The sequence below is a fragment of the Solanum pennellii genome, chromosome 4, assembly GCF_001406875.1.
Source record: "Solanum pennellii chromosome 4, SPENNV200".
NCBI classification, from domain to species: domain Eukaryota; kingdom Viridiplantae; phylum Streptophyta; class Magnoliopsida; order Solanales; family Solanaceae; genus Solanum; species Solanum pennellii.
In genome coordinates this window covers 73,371,812-73,392,644 of record NC_028640.1, presented here as the reverse complement: position 1 = coordinate 73,392,644, position 20,833 = coordinate 73,371,812, and the positions used below count along the sequence as shown (strand labels likewise).

The 20,833-nt window shown below is 34.6% G+C and overlaps 2 protein-coding genes across 2 annotated transcripts; one reads left to right on the top strand and one right to left on the bottom strand.

The window, feature by feature from the left end:
- The first annotated feature begins 8,744 nt into the window (after positions 1–8,744).
- Positions 8,745–10,493, top strand: LOC114076975. Its single transcript, XM_027916783.1, has 4 exons — positions 8,745–9,232; positions 9,308–9,394; positions 9,559–9,859; positions 9,942–10,493. Exons 1-4 carry the CDS (start codon positions 9,140–9,142, stop codon positions 10,271–10,273), a joined length of 813 nt encoding a protein of 270 aa, XP_027772584.1. The 5' UTR covers positions 8,745–9,139; the 3' UTR covers positions 10,274–10,493.
- A 7,125-nt stretch (positions 10,494–17,618) lies between these two features.
- Positions 17,619–20,605, bottom strand: LOC107015627 (putative F-box/LRR-repeat protein At4g15060). Its single transcript, XM_015215956.2, has 6 exons — positions 20,458–20,605; positions 19,812–19,897; positions 18,898–19,728; positions 18,639–18,803; positions 18,145–18,171; positions 17,619–18,066 (listed from the first exon to the last, which is right to left on the bottom strand). Exons 2-6 carry the CDS (start codon positions 19,854–19,856, stop codon positions 17,776–17,778), a joined length of 1,359 nt encoding a protein of 452 aa, XP_015071442.1. The 5' UTR covers positions 19,857–19,897; positions 20,458–20,605; the 3' UTR covers positions 17,619–17,775.
- Positions 20,606–20,833: the final 228 nt, after the last annotated feature.

Below are 20,833 nucleotides of genomic sequence, written 5' to 3'. Positions count from 1 at the left end.
AATACTCATCCCATGTTAACCCGTGGCAAAGCCGGTATCTTTAAACCCAAAACCTTTCAGGCTACCATACTACCAAATACACCCCTTCCCGATAGTGAACCAACAACCTACTCTGTTGCCTCAAAAAATGCTTATTGGCGTCATGCTATGGATGACGAGTTTAAGGCTTTGACTGATCAGAATACTTGGGTTCTTGTACCTAAGCCCCATGGGCAGCATCCAGTGGGCTGTAAATGGGTGTACAAAATTAAACACAATGCGGAAGGCAGTATTTCCAGGTACAAGGCTCGTTTGGTTGCTAAAGGCTACAATCAAGAGTATGGGCTTGATTACTCCGAGACATTCAGTCCTGTTATTCGGCAGGAAACCATTCGCCTGGTACTGTCACTCGCCGTGCGCAACAATTGGCTCATCAATCAGTTGGATGTTTCCAATGCTTTTCTTCATGGCATGCTTGATGAAACTATCTACATGACGCAACAACCGGGCTACGTTGATCCCCGCTTCCCTCAACATGTTTGCAAACTCCAGAAGTCTCTGTATGGGCTCAAGCAAGCCCCCCGTGCTTGGTACACACGTCTGAAAACGTTCCTCCAGGGACTCGGCTTCACGTGTTGCGTACACGACACGAGTCTGTTTACTCGACATTCAGCACACGGTACAGTCATTCTCCTTGTCTATGTAGATGTTATCATTATTACAGGCTCTACTGCAGCTCTCATTCAGGATGTCACTCGAGCTATGCATACTACCTTCAAAATGAAGGACCTTGGCCCGTTACATTATTTTCTGGGAATGGAGGTTTCTCGGACAGGCAGCGGCTTGTTTCTTCATCAGTCAAAATATGCTCGAGATCTGTTGCAGAAAGCTGGACTGGAAAAATGCACCAGTCAACCAACACCGATGGCAGTCTCTTCGTCTACGAATGGAGCCGACACCCCCTTTGCCGATATCACCCACTTCCGCAGCCTCATTGGGGCTCTACAGTATCTGGCCATTACCCGTCCTGACATCCAGTTTGCTGTCAACCGAGTTGCTCAGCGCATGCATCAACCAAGTGAACATGATTACCATTGTCTAAAACGCATTCTCAGGTACATTTTTGGCACTCTTGGTCGTGGTTTACTCATTCGACCCGGGGACTTGGAGCTTCGGGGTTTCTCAGATTCAGATTGGGCGAATGATAAAAATGACAGAAAATCTACATCGGGGTTTCTCGTTTTTTTGGGGCCGAACCTGATCTCCTGGTGTACAAAAAAACAACCCAAGGTCTCTCGGTCCTCGACTGAAGCTGAATACCGCGCCCTTGCTCTTCTTGCTGCTGAGACCATGTGGGTCACATATATTCTTCGCGAACTCCGCGCCACTCACACTGTTCCTGCTCTCTATTGTGACAACAAATCAACCATCTGTGTGGCCAAGAATTCCGTCCTACACACCAGAATGAAGCATGTTGATACCGATTGTCTCTTTGTTCGCGATGAAGTTCAGGCCGGCACCATGACTGTGCAGTATGTACCCACTGAAGAACAACCGGCTGATATTCTCACCAAGCCTCTCCCGAGCCGACAGCACGATTACCTCAGTTCCAAGCTTCCGTTCGCTTCCGCTCAGCTCAGCTTGAGGGGGGATAATAACAGGTAGTATTAAATAAATAGTATTAAATAATATTAGTATTTACTATGTACTAATCCTAGTCCTATTAGAATTAGTACTCCTTAATCCTAGTCCTATTAGGATTAGTACTCCTTCCTATATCTCCTATATATATCTCCCATGTATTCCCTTATTAGGTTAACACTTCAATACAATCAATATTCCTTCCTTAGCCCAAAAGTTCAAGTTGATCGTGATATGTAATTGAGTTTATTCAACTGGCCAAATGTATACTCCCTATTATGTTCATTATTTGTTAATACTTTATTTTTCTAGTTATCACCTTATTAATTAGAGATCCTTTAAGTCCATATCTTAATTTTATTGATAGTCCACCTCAACAAATAGCACAATTCTTTAATGCTAAATGACAATTAAATTTTTATTTAGCTTCCTTAATTAGTACTTGCTTTGGCATATAATTGACTTTTACCTATACAACAAGCAACATAAATAAAACTAGCTAGAATATTTTACTTGGTCATTTCCAAAAGCACCTATAAAACAAATATTTCAAAATTTATTCCTAACTAAAATCAAGTTAAAACATTATTTGATTTTAACTGTATGATGTTTATGTATATGTTTTCAAAGCAGAAGTTAGATGTATATGTATTTCCGTGTATATGTAAGTACATCAATTGTATACGTGATCAACTAGATTCGATATATATGTATGTGTGTGTTAAATATTTAATATTATATTTACTTAGAGAATATTTATTTTTAAAATTTTTAAATACATAAATACGATTAGAAAAGTTTCTCATGAATTAAAGCATCCAACAACATATGATCTACTCACGTAAGAGCAGATTCTAATGTCGATATATAGATGATGATTAATTTAACTTTAATCTGTCTTTTTTTTTAATTAAAAAAATGGCAATTTAGCTTTGTAATTAGTGCTTAATTCCAATCATTTCATTTGGACTTTCTTTATTTGGCTTATAACCCCAAATTAGCAAAGTGGTCTTCAAAAGCAACTACAAAAACCTTTAAGATTAGGGACAGAACCTAATTTTTTTTTCTTTTACTTTTCCTTTCTTCTTTTTATAATTATTATCAAATCAAAAAAGCAATTAAACACTATGATGTTCCCTTTAATTTAAAAATATAGTAGCAAAAACAATTATTTGTACTAATTACATCTTCTCACTCCAAACATTTGACATTTTATTAATTTTTAAATGATAATAACTTTCTTGCGATGTATTCATCATGTTATTAATCAAGAAAATAGAAATAAGCACGTAGATCGAGGTTTTATTGTTGTCTTTCGTTATCAGCGAAAAAATTTTATGTTTTTTTCACAAAAATAAAATAGAATAATTTTTTAGACTAATCTTAAATGTTAGACTCGTTCATTATATGTGTTGAATCATTAGTTGAAATAAATTATATTCACAAAATAACAGATTAGCTATACGTCCTCCTTGCATTTATGCCAAAGACATCGGCAATGCAATGACTTATGTTATGGGATATATATGAGCTCTTTTAATTTATTCTAGCTAGCACAAAAAGAAATTGTTAATTAAGTTGAAAGTTTTCGATCTATATATTTAAATATTAACGTGTAAAATTGTTAGACGATGAAATTACACTAACCAAAAGTCCAAAACTTATGATGTACACAAAATCACAAGACGTAAAATTGCTGATGGGGAGGCAAAAAATAAAAACATTACACCTTAATTTAAGCAAATAATATAATAACGTAACACCCAAATTTGTAGTCAACAAGTTTATCATTTTGAATTCTTGTGTTTTCTTTTTTCTTTCATAAATGACAATATTGTTTTGGGACGTATCATCACTACCCAACTTAAAATTCAGATATTTAGTTTGAATTATGGATTCAAATTTCATTTTTAAATATTTATCGACTTTAGAATTTGTACTACAGATTTTTGAAAACTTGAGATTTTTATATCTTATATTCAATCCTGCATATTCATATTATATGTGTCAAATAGTAACAACTTCAAAGTTTTAAGGTCTAATAGATTTGTACCATACAACTATTCATTACAACATTAAACACAATATGAAATTACACGTTATGTGCGCAATGTTAATAGTTATATATTTTAAGAAGCAAATTTTTAGTTGAATATGAAGTTTTTAATTGCTATGATTTACTGTAAAGGAACAAAAATTCGAATAATCGATTAATGCTCGAATTTAGAAAATTCAATTCAATCCTAACTTCTTTGAATTATAATTTCTACGATCCATAAACCAAAGTCCAAATCACATTTAATTCAATCGGCCTAAACACCCACATTAATCATCACATAGGACACTAAAATTGATTGTTTGTACTGTATAATCTTTTTTGAGCCCACTTATTAAACTCAATCCCTATTAACTTAGTAGATTAAAATTTGCATGACGTAATTTAAAATAGCCTAAAAATATTCAATTGTGTACACGCATGTATATGTGTTGAGGTTCAGTTAGATCCAAGAAAATAAAATTCATCTGCTTGTCATAGATACATTTATGCTTTAGACTAGAATTAATTTTGAAGACTTTTCGAAATTCATATTTATGCTAGATTGGTATTTGCTACCAATAAATATTTGAAAAAAGTAGCACTCTATATTCACTAAAATTTTGTAGCTAGTAGCTACCTTTGGTCCAGGCTCGAATAATTTGTCACATCTATGTATGTTCCCATAACATACAAAAGGGAATTTTTTGGTGAAATCAGTTAAATTTTGTTCAATCTATTTATTTTTTATTTGTTTAATTTAAATTTTGAAAGTTTTAAAATAAAATAATAATTGATAATTTGATATGCCTATTTTATTGGAATAGTTCTATTAATTGATGATGTTTATAGATAGATCTTACTAAATATTGAATTCATACTAAAACATAAAATTAGTAAAAAAAACCGCTTTCACATTTTTTATCCAAATGTGATGTCCAACTGAACAAGCGCTAGTTAAAAGGAACTCATCTGCGCCGTTCTTCTACTTTGTCATCCTCGTTCTTCAGAATCGTTTTAAGCAAATTATATATCAAAACACTCGAAATAATGAAAGATATTTATATATAAAATTTGAAATTATTTAGAGGTGATTTTGAGTTGGGCATAATCTTATAGTTAGCGTATATTTTATGTATAGTTAGTATATAGTTCAGTTATATTCAACTTTTTGAGTGTATCCTAATGTATAATCAATGTATAACTTATATATAAGTAAGCTGTGTATAGTCCGTATATTTTTATAACTTTCCACAAAGTATAATATATATATATATATATATATACACACACTATCCTTTTCGATAACATTCATTAATTTATCACACAAAATTTTCATTTCGCCCACTTTTGTTTCAATTACATACATTTTTCTCTTCCATCTTGTATAAAAACGACCCTACGAAGAAGAAAGAAAGAGCATGTGTGAAAGAAAAACGGAACAATTTCCAATTGAAGAGGTTGAAGCTCAGATTCTAAAATATTAAGAGGAATTCATGTCTAAAATTTGAAACTGTTTAGAAAAGGTCTCGGATGTCTTTTGAAATTCGTCATTGAAGGCTTTGAAACTCAATTTTTTTAAAAAATTTGACTTGCGGCAAACGTGATTCGTTTTGAGTAAATACTACATCAAAAGAATCGAAACATTGAGAAGAGCTTATATCCAAAATTTGAAACTGTTTAGAGTAGATTAATTGGTCGGGATTGAAAAAGATTCAGCTCGTAAGGAAATTAGTCGGGATTGAAAAAAATTCAACTCGTAAGGAAATTGGTCGGGATTGAAAAAGGTTCAACTCCCTTATATATATCGTGTAATTTTTTGCCGAGGATGTTCGGGTGAACACCCTGGATATTACATAGGTCCGCCCCTGTATATATTCATCATCCTGCTGTGACCTTTATCATATTGATTTGAATTATTTTTGTAACTTTAAAGTATAAAACTCCATCTTGAAAATAAATTATATTGCATCACAAGATTTGCATCTATAAAAATTCCAAAAATTGACACATGGAAATGATGTGTAATCATATCAAGTTTAATGATCTCGTTCATTAATATATCAAAAAATTTGCATGCCTTTTGATAATCACTAGTTTATCATCGAGAATGGACAGGGGATTCTCTCAACTTGAAGGCATAGACTTTGAAGAAACCGTTAGCCCTGTGGTTAAAGCAACAACTATAAGGGTAGTTCTATCCATTGCTATCAGCTCAAGGTGGGAAGTTAGATAAGTCGATGTCAAAACTGTCTTCCTTCATGGGTTCTTACAAGAGGAGATGTACATGAGTCAACCTCCTGGATTTATTGATTCCATGTATCCTCAACATGTGTGTCTACTTAAAAAGACGTTGTATGGTCTTAAACAAGCACTAAGAGCCTGTTTTGATTGGTTTAACATGCATCTTTTACACCTTGTCTTCATTTGTAGTAAGGTAGAGTCTTCATTATTTACATTGTAATCTCACAAAGGCATCATATTTCTCTTGTTATATGTGGATGATATTATTATCACAGGTAGCAACGCATCGCATGTCTCAAAATTGGTTCGACAACTTGGAAAAAAATTTGCAATAAAAGATCTTGGCCCTTTACACTTCTTTCTTAGAATTGAGGTTAAGTATTTTGATGGGGTATCCACTTAAGCAAGAGTAAGTATGCTGCAGGGCTGCTAGACCAGACTGAAATGACTTTTGCAAAAGCTGTAGCCCCTCCTTTGGCTCCAAATGATGGCCTACATGAAGCTGTAGGAAGCCTGGTTGAAGCATTGTTTTATATAATGATAGTAGGGAGCCTTCAATACTTGACTCTCACAAGACCGGATATTACTCATGATGTGAATCTAGCAAGCCAATTTATGCGAAATTCGAATAATGGACATCTTCAAGGTGTAAAAAGGATTCTCAGGTACATCAAAGGCACTTTGGACTTAGACTTATTTCACAATCACCATATAGGTTGTATGGATACTTAGATGCTGATTGGGGAGGTTGTATCACAACTAAGAGATCAACTACATGCTATAGCATCTACCTAGGTGCAAATTGTATTTCTTGGACCACCAAGAAACAGTCCACAGTTGCTCGCTCAAGTGCTGAAGCTGAGTATAGAGCACTTGTCTTTATTGCCTCAGAGATGACATGGATCATAAATCTACTTCATGACCTTGGGGTATTTCTTCGATCTGTACCTACATTGTTGTGACAACATGAGTGCTTATACATTACAGTTAATCCAGTTATGCATGCTAGAACTAAACACGTTGAAATGGACTATCATTTTGTTCGTGAGAAGGTGGCCAGAAGACAACTTGTTACTCAGTTTGTGAGGTCTAAGGATCAACTAGTAGATATTCATACAAAAGCATTAACCAAACAGGTTTTTGCTGAGTTTCGCCACAAGCTAGGAGTTATAGTCACTCCACTCACTAGCTTGAGGGGAAGTGTTGAAAGGAGCTGATGGAACGTGTCAAAGTAACAGGTTCGATGAAGCTGTCTAATGAGTTAGAGTTTGAGTTAAACTATAGACTAGATTACTAAATCCTAATTTATGTACAAGTCTATACTTGGTACGACTAAAGCTGATATAGTTGACTAGGATAAGGTGTAAATAATATACTTGTGTTGTATTAGGATTCCTAGTATAGCTAGTATAGGACTCTTCTATATTTCCTAGTGTAGCTAGTATAGGACTCTTCTATGATTCCTTGTGTAGCTAGTATAAGACTTTTCTCCTATATAAAGAGCATGTAACTCAATCATTAAATCATCAATACAATCCTTGATTCTTTAAATATACATGAGAACTCTACAAACAACAATTAAGGAATATTTTACGTGATAATATTTGAGAGTTAACATCCTAAAAAGTTACTCAGCTATTAGAATTGATACAGCAAAATCATTAAACTTTGTTTTGTATCAGAAAAATCACTCAAACTTAAGGTTTTTATCTTTCAAAATCACTCAATCAAATGCATAAATAAATAAAATTAAAGAAAAATCACTCAAATTAAGGTTTGTATGTATTGAAGCATAAAATGCATAAATAAATAAATTTAAGGAAAAATCCATTACACCTCTTTTCGCTTTCTTTATCTATTTCCACACAAAAAATCTCATAAAAAAGGCCCTCAGAAGATTCTTTAATATTGTTCATGTTAAAATCTTTTTAAACAATGTAATCACATGAATGGATGACTAAATTTGTATAAGATAATATTAATAACGTTACAATTTCACTTTTGAATAAGAATTTAGACTTATCCGAATAATTGTTGGTAAAAGTTGGAGTCAGAGATTTCATTTTAGCATGCATATCTATTCATAAAATGTGTTTACTCTTTTTTCTTTTCATAATATTTAGGCAAATTAAACCTTCATACTTTGTAAGAACTCTAATAACAAATTCATTATTGAAGAAAAATAACATGAATACTCAGAAACAATTTTTTGAGGGTCTCTTTTTGGTGAATTAATTAAAGAAACAGACAAAAAGAAGAAGCTGTTTTATAAAAGAAATGGAGATATGAAATTTAACAGAAAATCCAAATTCATACATAATAATTGCACAAAATAAACTGTAAATTTTTTCCGAGGGTACATAACGAAATCCCAAAAGAAAAGCACGAGTTATTGACACAGTCCATATTCATAATCAACAACAACTGGCAGATTTGCTAACAAAGGGGTTGAGTCGAGCTTAACATTTATATCTTTCGGGCAAGCTTGGTGTGCTCAACATTTTGCACCCTTCAGCTTGAGGGGAAATGTTGAAAATCACGTAATTCTATTAGCTTTACTATCCTAAAATTAATTAGGTTCAAGTTAGTTAAAACTGTTGCACAGTAACTTCCCATTTTTTAGTTAATTAGCTTAGTGTAGTTATTTGTTACTTTGCTAGTTAGTTAAAATTAATGTGTAGTTAGTTACCTCGATCAATGTGTAGTTAGTTACCTCGATCAATGTGTCATACATTGAGTTAGAATGCTATATAAGATAGCATGAGGCTTCATTGTAATTAAATCAATCAATTTTCTACTTCACAAGTTCAATACAATTTCTCTTAGTTTTCTTCTTCCTGTCCAGATTCATGGAGTCTCCAAATCTCTACTGTGATGAGTCTTTTGAACCGATAGATTCTCTCGTCTAAAGAAGTCACGGATGCTACTGCTGGTGGTGAAGTCCTTGAAGATAAAGATAGGGATGTTGCACCGATAGATCCTATTGACCTCTCGTGTAAAAAGGTTAAAGATGCTGCTGCTGGTGAACATGAAAATGTTCTTGAAGATAAAGAAAAGGTTCTTTCACTGATAGATCGTATTGACCTCTCGTGTGAAGAAGTTATAGATGATGCTGTTGGTAAACATGAAATAGTTCTTGAAGTTGAAGATGGGGTTTTCGAAGCGCTACCAATTTTGAATCATCCGGCCTATGCTGTCCATCCTGAAATTTCACAATTGGACGAAGACAATTTTTTCGAAATGAAGCTTCGTAATGAGATGGAAGATTATGTAAAAGACCTCATTATTTCTGATCACTCTACACACAGGATGATGGTTGAACATGTTTTCCAGGTAACTAATTTGTTGGGTTAGGCTCTCTGTTTGATGAATTCTGGTTAATTTTCTTTCTTGTTTTTCTCTGTTTAGTTGGGAGAAAAATTGAAATTGCAAAAGGAGAATGTCTACATTGCTGTTCAACTCGTTAATAAGTCACTTCTTGCTGGTCCAGTCAGAGTAAGTTTAAGCAATTACCGAAATCACCTTTTCAATTTTATAATTGTTGAAGGAATCATCACTATTTGTATTCAACTGATCAAATTTCTGAAATCACCTTTTAATATTTTTTAGTATCCTATTTTGTTCATAAATTTAAAGAGTCTGAGTCATCACTATTGTAGGAAAGAATTTGTCAAAGCATTGGATGCTTGCTTATAGTGATGAAACTCAATGAAAAAGAAGAACAATTGAAGAAGTACCAATTGCATTTCAAATACCCGGAGTTGAGGGAAAAAATTGCTTTAGCAGCGATATCAGTCTTGGTTAAAATAGGATTTGATATTGGAAGATGGGTAGGGTCAACCCCCTTTTTCTTCTTGCCATATATGCTAACCAAATATGCCAACCATTTTGGAATAGATGAGGTGAAAAAAGAAGAAATTGCTACTTCTGCAGAAAATAGGATCTTACTGTCAGCTAGAGGTAAACTTGTTGAACAAGCCATTCACAATTTTTTGTATTACAGTTATTATACATTAACTAATGAATTCATGTTTATATTCAGATGTTTCATCTATTAAAAGGAAGCCATCTATCATCGCAGCAGGGGCGATCCTTATAGAAATTGACCTAAACTTGACTTCTGAGGCACTTAAAGACTTGCCTATGACTGAGTTTCTAGATCCAACTGAGTTGGCTGAATCATATGCACTCCTACAGAATGTTGACCTACTGTTGCCAAACCAAGAAGCGGTTGGAGATGCAGATGTTCTTAAAGAAATTGCTGACCTTATGGGAGATGAGAGTTCTACGGGAACAGACCAGTCGACATCTAAAAGAAGAAGTGAAGATTCTACAGACAAGTCCACGTCTAAAAGAGTGAAAACTGATGGGTGAATCATTGTAGTTCTATCTGGCTACATAGTTTTGTTTCTGAATTCACTTGCTTGCCATCCACAAGTATAATCTCTTGTAAAGTTCCACAGGTATACAACCACTAATAATACTCATATTCTCGTGCAGAGTTTCACATGTATAAAAACCACTAATAATACTCATTTTTGTTATTAGACAATTGCTTTGCTATATCTCTGTTTTCAATTTGTTGGAAATTTGACTTGTGGTGTTCTTGTCTCTACGTAAGTAGCTCTTTTTGTTATTTTTACTCCTCTTTACAATTTTGTACTACTACTGTGTGCTCTTTTTTTTCATTGTTATCGTACAAATAAGGCTTCGCTTTGAATTTCTCTAATCAGTGAAGAAACACAACTTTTTATAACATAATTAATTACCTGCTAATGGAATTAGTTTGATTATTATTAGTGGAATGAAGTTAAAAATTCCGATTGACACTTTAGACTTACACTAGTACTACTCTCGCATTTTACGATTTGCTGAGGGTTGTCTAATAAATTTGTGTAAGTTGCTCCTTCGTAAATAGCTTAATCAACAGTACTTGTAATCATATTAACGGTATAGAGATATCATTTCTAAATCATTCAATCGCTGCTATTATTTTTCAAATTAAGAGAGGACTGCTATCAGGCTGATGCAGGAGGGAGGGAGTGAGCGTGTTTATCTACTATTTTAAAATATTATGAGGTATCAAAAGGGATAACACAACAATTGTGTGATCTTGGTTCGCTGGAGTGAGTTGAGACAAAAAGAGTTCAAAGATGTTATTTGCAGTGCATAGTAAAATCCCTATTTAGATTTTAGAGTAAAAGATATGGATACCTGTTGGAGCGTTATTGACATCAATTATGAGAGTTAAATTAATTATAATATAAAAATGAGAGAGTAGGATTAATTAACTTGATAACTTACTTTGTGGGCTTGGACTTGTTTTAAATTCATGATTTATTTTTTAAATATTGCACTATCAGAACATTTATACTTCTTACTCTTCTATTTGAGTCATGTATCTAATTATTGTGAGGTCCATCCCCATGTACCAAACTTTGAATAATTTTGTGCCAATTTCAAAGTTTGGTAGAGTTGGTAATCTATAAAGAAGAAAAACTTGTTTTGTGCCAATTTCAAAGTTTGGTAGAGTAGGTAAGCTATGAAGAAGAAAAAAAAATGTTTTTCTTCTATAGCACATTTGGAGGGTAGTGTATTTGTTCTCTATAAAAGGGAGGAGAATTCTTCATTCTAAGTACACCAAAAAGAATTACAAAGGAGAGAAAGAAGAGTGAGGCATCACAGAGGAAAATAATCTGTGAGGAAAAATAGAGAGTGTGAGCTATATTGTAGTGAGGTGAAAAAATCAAAAGAGTGTTATTTCTTTTGAATGTGTAGTGGTCTTTGGAGTTTTACTCAGACATACAAGTGTAAATCCTTACTATAGTGATATTCGTTGCTCCTCTCGGGTCGTGATTTTTCCCTTATTTAGAAGGGTTTCCACGTAAAATCTTGGTGTCATTATTTCTCTTTTATTCTCGTTGTTTAACCGCATTGTTGTGTTCCGCATTTGTTGTCTTTATTACCGCAAATATTATTTCTGTTACGGATTTATTCCCAACAATTGGTATCAGAGCACAGGTTCTGCTCATTTACAGAAATATTTTCTGCACCTTATTGTACTATACTCAATAAAAAAATGTCTGGAGTAAAGTACGAGGTAGCAAAATTCAACGGTGATAGCGGTTTCTCAATGTGGCAGAGAAGGATGAAAGACTTGCTCATCAAACAGGGTTTGCACAAGGCACTAGGCGGCAAATTCAAAAATCCCGAATCCATGAAACTTGAGGATTGGGAAGAAATTGATGAAAAGGCTGCTAGTGCAATCAGATTGCACTTAATAGATGATGTAGTTAATAACGTCATCGATGAAGAGAGTGCATGTGGAATTTGGACAAAGTTAGAAAATCTATACATGTCCAAAACGCTGACAAACAAATTGTACCTAAAGAAGCAGTTATATGCGCTACATATGGGTGAAGATACAAATTTTTTGTCTCATTTAAATGTACTTAATGGACTAATCACGCAGCTAGCAAACCTCGGAGTAAAGATCGAGGATGAAGATAAAGCCATAGTGCTCCTAAACTCGCTGCCATCTTCCTACGATACTTTAGCAACAACCATTTTACATGGTAAGGACTCTATTGAGTTGAAGGATGTCACATCGGCCCTTTTGCTTAATGAGAAGATGAGAAAAAGGCCTGAAAATCACGGACAGGCTCTCATCACGGAAAGTAGAGGAAGAAGTTACCAAAGGAGCTCAAGTAACTATGGTAGATCCGGAGCTCGTGGAAAGTCCAAGGTCCGATCAAAATCGAAGGCCAGAAATTGCTACAATTGTGATCAACCAGGACACTTCAAAAGAGATTGTCCAAATCTAAAAAGGGGGAAAGGGGAAAGCAGCGGCCAGAAGAATGATGACAACACAGCTGCCGTGGTGCAAAATAATGACGATGTTGTTCTCCTCATAAATGAGGAAGAAGAATGCATGCACTTGGCAGGTATAGAGTCGGAATGGGTGGTCGACACAGCAGCATCTTATCATGCCACACCGGTAAGAGATCTTTTTTGCAGATATGTAGCCGGTGATTATGGCAATGAGAAAATGGGTAACACAAGTTACTCAAAGATTGCGGGGATCAGAGACATTTTCTTAAAAACAAATGTTGGATGCACATTAGTGTTGAAAGATGTGCGCCACGTACCTGATTTGCGGATGAACTTGATCTCGGGAATTGCTTTGGACCAAGATGGATATGAGAACTACTTTGCAAATAAAAAATGGAGACTCACCAAAGGGGCATTGGTGATTGCAAAAGGAGTTGCTCGTGGCACGTTATACAGGACAAATGCAGAAATATGCCAAGGTGAATTAAATGCGGCTCACGAAGAAAATTCTGCAGATTTATGGCATAAAAGAATGGGTCATATGAGCGAGAAAGGATTGCAAATTCTTTCCAAAAAGTCACTCATCTCTTTTGCCAAAGGTACAACGATAAAATCGTGTAACTACTGCTTATTTGGTAAACAACATAGAGTCTCATTTAAGACATCATCTGAAAGAAAGTCGAATATACTTGATTTGGTATATTCTGATGTTTGTGGTCCAATGGAGATAGAATCGATAGGAGGTAATAAATACTTTGTTACCTTTATTGATGACGCTTCTCGAAAATTGTGGGTTTATATCTTGAGAACCAAAGATCAGGTGTTTCAAGTATTTCAAAAGTTTCATGCTCTGATAGAAAGAGAGACAGGTCGAAAGCTAAAACGTCTCCGAACCGACAATGGAGGTGAGTACACTTCAAGAGAATTTGAAGAGTATTGTTCAAACCATGGAATCAGACATGAAAAGACAGTTCCTGGAACCCCACAACACAATGGTGTAGCTGAGAGAATGAATCGCACCATTGTTGAGAAGGTGAGAAGCATGCTCAGAATGGCTAAATTACCCAAGACATTCTGGGGTGAAGCAGTTCGGACAGCGTGTTATCTTATCAATCGTAGTCCATCAGTTCCGTTGGAGTTTGACATTCCGGAGAGAGTTTGGACCAACAAAGAGTTGTCTTACTCGCACCTAAAGGTGTTCGGTTGCAAAGCTTTTGCACATGTACCGAAGGAGCAAAGAACCAAGCTAGATGATAAATCAGTTCCTTGCATATTCATCGGATATGGAGATGAAGAGTTCGGGTACAGACTATGGGATCTTGTAAAGAAGAAGGTCATCAGAAGTAGAGATGTAATCTTTCGAGAAAGTGAAGTTGGAACTGCTGATGATCTATCCGAGAAGGCCAAGAAAAAGAATGGTATAGTTCCTAATCTTGTTACCATTCCTTCTTCTTCTAACCATCCCATAAGTGCAGAAAGTATGATTGATGAAGTTGCTGAGCATGAAGAGCAACCTGATGAGATTGTTGAGCAGGGGGAGCAACTTGGTGATAATACCGAGCAAATGGAGTACCCAGAAGAAGAACAATCTCAACCTCTGAGGAGATCAGAAAGACAAAGGGTAGAATCAACCAAATACCCTTCCTCAGAGTATGTCCTTATCAATGATGAAGGTGAGCCAGAAAGTCTTAAGGAGGTGTTGTCTCATCCAGAAAAGAGCCAATGGATGAAAGCCATGCACGAAGAGATGGGATCTCTACAGAAAAATGGCACATACCAGCTAGTTGAACTTCCAAAAGGAAAAAGACCACTTAAGTGCAAGTGGGTCTTTAAACTCAAGAAAGATGGAAATGGCAAGTTGGTGAGGTACAAAGCTCGATTGGTTGTAAAAGGCTTCGAACAAAAGAAAGGTATTGATTTTGATGAAATTTTTTCACCTGTTGTCAAAATGACTTCTATTCGAACTATTTTGAGCATAGCAGCTAGTCTAGATCTTGAACTGGAGCAATTGGACGTGAAAACTGCATTTCTTCACGGAGATTTGGAAGAAGAGATTTATATGGAGCAACCAGAGGGATTTGAAGTATCTGGAAAGAAACACATGGTGTGCAAATTGAATAAGAGTCTTTATGGGTTGAAACAGGCCCCAAGGCAATGGTACAAAAAGTTTGACTCTTTCATGAAAAGTCAAACGTACACAAAGACCTATTCTGATCCATGTGTATACTTCAAAAGATTTTCTGACAACAATTTTATTATTTTGTTGTTATATGTGGATGACATGTTAATTGTAGGACAAGACAAAGAGCTGATTGCAAAGTTGAAGAATGCTAAAGGTGTTGGAGTCAGAGGAATGGGGTGTCACATCTGCAAGCACCATGATGTTGCTGGCAGCAGTAGTCTCTCTTCGTTTGGACAGCAGCTATCAACCTATAACACTTGTCTTTCAAATGGCCAGCTAGTACACTTCATCAGTTTGAAACACTGCCGTTTTGTTATGTCGAAACCAGATTTCTTAGGCTTAAAACCTGAACCTCTAGTTGTGAATAAGGCCGTAGGATCCATTAGTTTCATCCTGCAGCACCAAATAGCATAGGCTTGATTAAATCAAAATCTGGCTCCTAGCCATCATTAAGTCCCATATTGAAGATGTGCAGGCAGCATAGTCTTTACATTTAACACAATTACAACACAGAGGAGGCATTAATGAGTCATATTCATCCCTTAGGTCCTTCAGTATCCAGATTCTGAGAGAGTAAAAATCGACCTGTGTAATGAGAATATATGAGATGTTGTAACCTTGTCTCTCGTAAATCGTCCCAAATCTCACTAATCAGATCACGGCTGACATTGTGCATGATCCACGATTTGACTACAACATTACAACGATCCCAAAGCAACTCATAGTCCTTATCACGTGAAATAGATCCATCCACAAAGCCCAACTATTTCAAGTGATGCATAGCTTCACGCCATTAGAGGCATGCCAATAGACATCAAACTGGGAGCATCAGATAGCGTGCAAAAACAGAGGGTGATGATAGTCAATTCCAAATGCATCCTTAGATCGAAGAGAATCGAAGACAGGAGCTCGAATTTGAGTATCAATGGCAACTCCATCAACATTAATCGTGACAATGGATTTGGAGCAAAATCAAGCAATTACACAAACAACTCAGAGAAATCTCTCGATTTACTCCTTAATGCTCTGATAGAACTGAAATCTACCATGAAAACTGTTTGAAGAGATGAAGTAAATAAGAGGAATTGCAATGAAGATTTAGATGTTATTTCTGATATTTTGCATTGATGGTTTGCTTCTGTACACTAGCTAGTATATTTATACATAAATAAACAACTAATGAGTTCATGCTATTTATTCAACCATGTATTTGTAGTATTATTACTTATCCAATCGTGTATTTGTGATACGTAGCCTATTTGAAACAAAATGATCAATACTATTTAAAGGTATATGAGCTTCTGTTTACGTACATGTATATGATAATGTCATGTTCGACCCATATAGTTAAATTGATTGGGTTGTATTGTTGTGGTGAAAAGGGCGACACTAAAATCAACTATGTCAACACGGGCCTGGGCGATGTAAATTTTAGAGAAGTGAGTTTTATATATAATCAATAAATTATATTACATGAGTAGGAAAATTACGTAATTATACAACTTGAGAAAACATAATTTCTAAAAGTCTCTACTATTTGAATTAATACAAAATCCCTTTTTTTCCTTCTCTCTTTAACATCCCTTTTTCTTTTCCAGATATACACAACTCATATACAATACATCCATGAGTCCTAAAATTTTTCAAGATTATTGTAATTTGAAAACCTTTTTCACTTTTCAGGATAAAACGTAATTGATCCCCCAAATTGTTGATATTGGTGTGCTTGATACATTATTTAATGGAGCACTAGTTTGTCAAAACAACTTTATTTTTAATAGAAGTTAGGAGTAATATTTTTTACCCTTCATTATATTTTTGCCAAAGGGTTAGACGTTGATTTTTACAAAACATCACTGCTATACCCCAAATAGCCTGAAATCCTTTAGTCATCAATAAATTAGAGTTTTTCGTCAAAAACGGCATTTAATTATATCTCATATTCAAACTACATCCTTAAAGTATCATTTCTAGCAAAAAAACATCCTTTAACTATACCCCAAACTTAAATTATATCCTTAAAGTATCATTCTTACCATAAAACATCCTTCAATTATTTTAAAGAGAGCAATTTTCATCCTTCTATTTGAATATCTAGTAAAACTATCTGATATATCCCACAAAAATTATGTTGTTCCTTCCTAATTATTATTCTTAAATATGCAAAGAATATTATCGTAAACTTTTTCGTAATTGAGTTAAGAATTATGCAAACTTTTAATTTGACCGTTTATTAAATTCATTTTTCATGTAATTTTAATTAAAAATATTATTAGTTTAAATATGTTTCTTCTCAATTGAATATGTTAGAAGCGACATTTGCTGGAGACTTCCGCTTCTAATAATGTAGAATGAAACTCAAATACAAAACATAATCAATATTTTGATCACTTCAATATTAGATTGGCCTAATATCTATTGAATTATTTGGTTAAGAAAAAGATAAAAATAATTAATCTCCAACTTCATTCGATTACGAAAAAGGCAAATTATGTATGTGCACATCTTTCAATCATTTTTAGTTTCCATAAACAACAATGTCTAAAAAATTTTATATTTTCCAAGAACTTCTTGTAGCAAGTAATGAAATTATGCAGAATAGTGATAATCACGTTAATTGTTCATGTTTTCATAAAATCCATTAGTTTTTTTGACAATATATATCTAACAAAAGAATAGTTAAAGCATTTTTTCTGCTACAAAGGATACTTTAAGAATGTAGTTTAAAATTTGGTATAGTCAAAGGATGTTTTTGGCCAAAAACTCCAATAAATTACAACAACATCTGAATTGCATAGTAAATAAACAGAGATATACCCCAAGTTCACAGCAAGAATTAAATAAATTCTAGAAAAAAAGTAAGTCAAGATGATGATGGAATTAAAATGAGTTTAACCCCTGGTGGCAACTTCCTTTCAAGCCGCTTGCTCTGCTTATGGAATAATGCCAAACTCTTACCCTTGTAGTAATAAAAGGTAGGCTGAAGAATGATTTTGTTAAGAGAGCATCTTCCAATTTCAAGCAAATGCAACGCAAGTTTATAATCACTTCTACCTCCAGTAAAACCAATCAACTTCACCTCTTTGAGATGTTTGTGGACGAAACGAGTACACAATCGAGCTGAACTTTCATGATGACACTGAGTAGCGATAGTCTGCAAAATAACCTCCAATTTAGGACCAAATATGAGGACTTAAACCTCTGCACAAGTAGCAGAAACAGGTTACATTACCTCATTTGAGACAAACGTGTATCCTATCTGCCTCAATAGAAAGAAAGAAGAAAAAACAATTGAGTTAGAAACCAAATAGTTCAACAACGCATAATGCTGGACACACACTCAAACTCAAACTCAGCTGACAAAGTGAACACCTCAACTTTGTCTCAACTGATAACCACAACTAATCACTCCAACTCATCTCCATTGTGTCCCGTAGACACCAGATGGTAATGTAACAAATAAATTTTGGAGGTTTCCAAATAATCACTTTGTAAGTTGGAGTGTTCAATAGAGACGAGTTAAGATGTCTGAATGTGCAAACTCAAAATTGAAGTGTGTATTCACGTATTATGCTGCTGGAAAACTGCCATAAATAATATAGTGAAGACTCCATGTATTAAAGGAGTACTAATATAGCTCCTTAAAGAGAAGGGCTCAGGACATCATTGCCAGCAGCCGTGTAGAATATAAATGATATGAATTGCGAGCAAAGATGATATATTTACCCGGGCTGTGAATCTAGACAGCAAAGGACATGCCTTGGTAAAAAAAGTGAAGAAGACTAAGCTTTCACCAGCTCTTAACTTGATGTCCAACTCCAACTTCCTTAGATTGTCCAGTCTAGGGAAGTTATCAGGGTAAGTTGATGTGATCGTACTTTTCCACACAGCCTGGACCAAGAAATTTAATATTTGCATCAATATCTGAAATGCTACTTCAAGGGATATCAAGATGAAAAAAAGGAGGTGATTTACGAATTACGACCAGAGGAGGCAAAATTAGCTTGAGTTTCCTCAGCTTAGAGGAATAGCTTGTGTGCTCGTCAGCTTTGAAAATAAAATTATAACAATAAGAATCTCCGAGTGTTAGCTCAGATAACTGGGGAACATTCTGAAAAGGCACAAGTATATTAGGTCCAATGTATGTAAAAGACTCTAGATTTGAAGCATTAACTTCTATTCCCTTGACATTGTTACACCATGATATTTCCATCGACTTCAAACTCGGAAACAGACCAGGAACTCTCAAACTCTGTAAACATTTGGAAAATGAAATGCAGACCTGCTCCAGACATGGACAATTGGATAGAAAATAACGAATCGTCTCATCCTTCACACCCATATTGACAAGTCTAAGTGATTTCAGATTACTACAAAATCTGTAAAACTTGTCTCCAGAAGACAATGTGTTAATGTCAGGAAAATAATAATAGCGAAATCCATCAAAAATTTGCCGGCCAGCGGCTAAGTCCAATTCAAATACTTTTACTTCCTTTTGAATGGCAAATTTAACCCAGTGATCAAATGTGAAATTACTACCCCTAAAGCAAAAACCAATGCGTAATTGATCTAAAGTTGAACCCTGGTGCAATTTCAAAACTTGATTCACCAACTTCACAAACTTGTAGTGTACATCTGGATCTGTAGTTCTTCTATCCCTATCATAAATCTCAAGATGGCCAGATGTATACTGCCATAAATATCTCCAATTACGAGAGACAAGACAAGTTTTTGCTGCTTCCTTTACAGATAAATATGAAAGAATGGCCACAAGTAACTCCCAGGGCAATTTTTCAATCTTACACTCCATGGGATCCTACACACATAAAAAGACAGCAAGACTCTCAATGAAATTATGCCCAAAAAATAGAATCAGAGAGAAAGGGAAACTAGAATTACATGTTGAAGCCGAACACGAGAAGTAGAATGTTGTCCATCTCCCATTCTGCTTTTGTTCTAGTAAATAGAGTTACGGAAACCAAAGGCTACAAAAAAACAAGCACAAAGTATTCCAATAAACACGCATATGAATAGACAAATGGTAAGAGCAGAGATCTCCAAGCATTTTTTTTTCCAGTGTAAGGAAATTCAGTACAATTCTTTTTTGGGCATTGCAACTAGCTATAAGTCTCCAGAATCATAAAAAATTATCCATTCATTGTGAAAATTTTATTTCACTGACACCCGAAACTATTGCATAGAGGGAGAGACTCATAACAACTACCAATAGAAAAAAAAACAACATATGCATACAAGAAGGTGGAGAGGAATTTGGCCCTAAATTAATCATTAAACAACAATTCGTTAAAAGGGTTGTATCTATCTGACTAAGCCCGTGGGCTACTCAATTGCTCCACCAGGTATCTCCAGTAGAGATTGGGATGGCTTCGTCCCCATAACTTGAAAACTTGAATAAATCACCGAATATTTTAATCAATCTCTCCTAGGGTTAAAGGTTTCAATTTTATCTAAAAGTGGAACTGCGTTCTTAATATGCGAACCAAATTGAACCTATGGTTTAGGTGATGGACAAACAGAAACTCACCCTTAACAGATTGGAATGTAATCAGCGGAATTTTCCGGCTGCTGTCTCCTCCTTTTCTCTCAATCGCAACGGCGACAATAAATATTTTACACGGAATACCCTGTATAACATTTTATGTTACACTTTCTCGATGGTATTAGTATATTATCTAAATAGTAAATAGTCTTAAATGTATAAAAAAGTAAATTAGCCCTAAAAACTATCTGAGAAATTAAAAAAAATAGTTTAAATATAACCTTCGGCATATTTTGGAGCTAAATATACCCCTATTATTATTATTATTATTATTATTATTATTATTATTTATTCAATCTTATACATAAAAATAATCGATAAATTTTTTCATAATTTATATTGATACTACTTATATGAATAT